Source organism: Colobus angolensis, unplaced genomic scaffold (assembly GCF_000951035.1).
Source record: "Colobus angolensis palliatus isolate OR3802 unplaced genomic scaffold, Cang.pa_1.0 Scaffold36, whole genome shotgun sequence".
Classification (NCBI taxonomy): Eukaryota; Metazoa; Chordata; class Mammalia; order Primates; family Cercopithecidae; genus Colobus; species Colobus angolensis.
The window spans coordinates 8,412,155-8,416,365 of record NW_012116932.1 but is presented as its reverse complement, the minus strand read 5'-3'; the positions used below and the strand labels follow the sequence as shown (position 1 = coordinate 8,416,365).

General features: G+C 43.7%; 1 protein-coding gene across 2 annotated transcripts in view; it reads right to left on the bottom strand.

The window, feature by feature from the left end:
• The window catches only part of LIPH (lipase, member H), a 55,081-nt gene that overhangs the window by 1,560 nt on the left and 49,310 nt on the right, over nucleotides 1–4,211 (bottom strand). For both annotated transcript variants that reach the window (XM_011953387.1, XM_011953388.1), the window contains one exon: nucleotides 2,509–2,682. In XM_011953387.1, the coding sequence (XP_011808777.1) occupies nucleotides 2,509–2,682 (174 nt within the window). The remainder of the gene's footprint in view (nucleotides 1–2,508; nucleotides 2,683–4,211) is intronic.

The window sequence follows — 4,211 nt, the reverse complement described above, 5'->3', positions numbered from 1 at the left end:
AAAACACCAAGGAGAAAGCAAGATATATGGCCAGGCACGATGGTTCACGCTTATAATCCCAGCACATTAGGAGGCTGAGGCTGGCAGATCACCTGAGGCCAGGAGTTGGAGACCAGCCTGACCAACATGGTGAAACCCTGTCTCTACTAAAAATGCAAAAAATTAGCTGGGCGTGGTGGCGTGTGCCTCCCAGCTACTTTGGAGGCTGAGGCAGGAGAATTGCTTGAACCAAGGAGGCGGAGGTTGCAATGAGCCAAGATTGTGCTACTACTATACTCCAGCCTGGGGCCTGGGTGACAGAGTGAGACTCTGTCACCCCAACCCCCCCAAAAAAGAAAGAAAGATGTAAAATTGTATTTACCATATAACTTCAGCTTTAAAAACAATAAAAGAAGGAAGATTACATAGAAATAACAATAAATATGAACAGTGGTTGCCCCTGAATAATGACAATATGAGTGATATATTTCTGCTTCCTATCAATTTCTGTACTTTCTAGATTTTATAAAATAAACATATATTGTCTGATATTCAGGGGAAAAAAGTATTAAAAAGTTTTAGGATGGGCCAGGCGAGGTGGCTCACGCCTGTAATCCCAGCACTTTGGGAGGCCGAGATGGGCAGATCACAAGGTCAGGAGATCAAGACCATCCTGGCTAACATGGTGAAACCCCGTCTCTACTAAAAAATACAAAAAAACTAGCCGGGCGAGGTGGCGGGCGCCTGTAGTCCCAGCTACTCGGGAGGCTGAGGCAGGACCCACGAGGCGGAGCTTACAGTGAGCTGAGATCCGGCCACTGCACTCCAGCAACAGAGCGAGACTCCGTCTCAAAAAAAAAACAAAAAAAAACAAAAAAAAGAGTTTTAGGATGTAATGACTATCCTCTTAGGAGAAACTTGTATTATTAAATGTTTTAGGGTACCCTAAACTTTCTTTTTTTGTTTTTTTGTTTTTTTGAGAGAGAGAGGGTCTCACTCTGTCGCCCAGGCTGGAGTGCAGTGGTACAATCTCGGCTCACTGCAACCTCCGCCTCCCAGGTACAAGCAATTATCCTGCCTCAGCCTCCCAAGCAGCTGGGATTACAGGCACACGCCACCACTGCCCGGGTAATTTTTTATATTTTTGGTAGAGATGGGGTTTCACCATGTTGGCCAGGCTGGTCTCGAACTCCTGACCTCAGGTGATCCACCCACTTTGGCCTCCCAAGGTGCTGGGATTACAGGCATGAGCCACCATGCTCAGTCCCTAAACTTTCAAGAAAAAGGAATTCATAAAGTACTAACTGCTCACATCATTTCCTGTCTCCCTCTCTGTCCACAGGTTAGATGCTAAGACTATATGGTAGAGGGGCATTTGTCACAAAACATACATGTCAACACAGCTCCGTACTTTAAAAAAAACAATAATTCTTTCTCTCCTTCTCCCCTTCTTTCTCTGTTTGTCTGTCTCTCTCTCCCCACACATACATTGTTGCTTATTTTTTCTGGAGCAATTGAGAATAGATTGTTTACTCCTTAATACTTCATTGTATATTTCCTAAGAACAAGGACATTTTCAGTGCCATTATCAAATTTAAGGAATTCAATATAATACTTTCATACTGTCAAGGGTGCGGTGGCTCATGCCTATAATCCCAGCACTTTAGGAGACTGAGGCGGGCGGATACTTGAGGCCAGGAGTTCAAGACCAGCCTGGCCAACATGGCAAAACTAAAAATACAAAAATATTTTTTTCTACTAAAAATACAAAATCACAAATACAAAACTTATCTGGGCATGGTGGACACGCCTGTGGTCAAAGGAATAATATGTTCCAATTTTCTGTACCTTTTTTTATACTAGGCTCTGTTTTATCAGCTTGCCAAATTATACAAAGCTTTCTTTTCTACAACAAATTACCAGCTGACAAGTAGTGTGGTAGTTAGGGAAGAATTGTATAATTCTCAGCATATAACAACAGTATTTCCTTGGATTACTAGGCCATCTATCTTTAAGTACATGCAGTATAATTTTCTTGGATTACTGGGCTACCTGTTTTTATTTTTAAATTTTTTTATTTAATTTTTTGTTTTTATTTTGAGATAGGATCTTGCTATGTTGCCCAGGCTGGACTCCAACTCCTGGGCTCAAGTGATCCCCTCACCTCAGCCTCCTGAGTAGTGGGATTACAGGCATGTACCACCAAATCCAGCTGGGCTGGGCTATTTGCTTTCTGGCTTTTTTTTTTTTCTTTTTTTGTAGAGATGGGGTCTCCATATTTTGCCCTGGCTGGCTAGAACTCCTGAGCTGAAGCAATCCTCCCACCTTGGCCTCCCAAAGTGCTGAGATTATAGGCCTGAGCCACTACACTTGGCCTGGGCTACTTGTTTATAATAAAAACTAGTTTTGGAAAACCCATCATGTCCCTCATTGTGAATAATAGAGTCTTATTAAAACATCAGACCAAGCAGATTGGACAGGATCCAGCAATATCCCTGGAAAACAGCATTTTGTCTACCCTCAGCTCACCTCTCCGGATGGGCAAGGGACCTTAACTTCATTCGGAGAATCCTGAGCTTGTACCTTGGGCCTATTATAGATCCTGTAGAGAACATCAAGGAAACTGCAGCCACTTTATCCAGATCTTGATTAAATCTTGCAAGTAGACTCACTTGGTGATATTTCTGAAATGTGGTGGGTTCACTGGAAGGAAGAAATAATATTGAAAAATGGATAAAGACTACTAATGAAAGAAAGCAGTTTTGAAGCCTACAAGTCACTGGTAAGCTGGTAACTACTTCACCCCATAGCCTGCACTAGCTGGTGTGTTGTTTGTTTGTTTGTTTCTGAGATAGGGTTCACTCTATTGCCCAGGCTGGAGTATAGTAACCTCCCAAGAACTAGTCAGCTTTGATGGGCAAAGTCTGCTGACTCCAAAGGGCTGTGTAAGTGACCCGAAATGACATTAGAGAGATATGATGCTAATGACTGCCTCCTACACACCAGGTGATGTCCTTGTCTCTTAACTCATCTCTCCGACCCCCTGAAACATTCTGCAAGGGGGGCATTATTCTCCTCATTTAATAGACAGAAACAGATGCTTACAGAGATGAGCTCCCCAGGTCACAGGCCTTATATGCAGCAGTGAAGAGATTCCAGCCCAGTTCTGACTGAGTTCAAAGTTATGATCTTTCCATTAAACTGCATCCCTAGATGCCTAAGTACATCTTTAGCCAAACTAGATGTTAATTGAATTGTGCCTAAACATGCATTTTTTTTAGTTCTCCCTCTCAAGATGAACCTTAAAAGAGGCAAATCCAGAGTCCAATACTTTTTTCCAAGTGTATAGAGATGTTTTCTGTAGGTGGGAAACCAAATTGAAGTTAAGGTATATCGCTGGAGAGGTTCAGCTCAGTCAATGTCTTTCTGGGGAGGTGGAAGAACCATGGAGCCCCTGGCTTCAGGAACAGAAGGCTTGCTCTAGACATTAATCCTTTGGGGTTTTTTTTGTTTTCTTTTTTTTTTTTTGAGATGGAGTCTTGCTCTGTTGCCCAGGCTGGAGTGCAGTGGTGTGATCTCAGTTCACTGCAACCTCTGCCTCATGGGTTCAAGTGATTTTCCTGCCTCACCCTCCTGAGTAGCTAGGATTACAGGCACCCGCCACCTCTCCTGGCTAATTTTTGTATTTTTAGCGGAGACAGGGTTTCTCCATATTGGACAGGCTGGTCTTGAACTCCCGACCTCAGGTGATCCACCTGCCTCAGCCTCCCAAGGTGCTGGAATTACAAGCATGAGCCACTGAGCCTGGCCAACATTAATTCTTACTTTGGGAATGAGGTGATTGTGACGAGGTATCTGTCACCCCACTGGGATCATGTCTAAGTCCAAAGGAGTACAAAAGTGCCACAAATAAAACTAATCTGAAAGGCGCCCAGATTTTGTTTTCTTGATACCATCTCTACTGAAAGAAACTAGGGCTCCCTGGAGAAATGATTGATTCCACAGCTGGGGCAGGAAATGCGCAAAGTGATCCTGGAAACCCGTGTGCCAGAAAGTTAGGAAGTGTTTCAAAGAGTGATGGAAGCCGGGCGTGGTGGCTCATGCCTACAATCCCCACACTTTGGGAGGCTGAGGCAGGCAGATCACGAGGTCAAGAGATCGAGACCATCCTGGCTAACATGGTGAAAATCCGTCTCTACTAAAAATATAAAAATTAACTGGGCGTGGTGGCT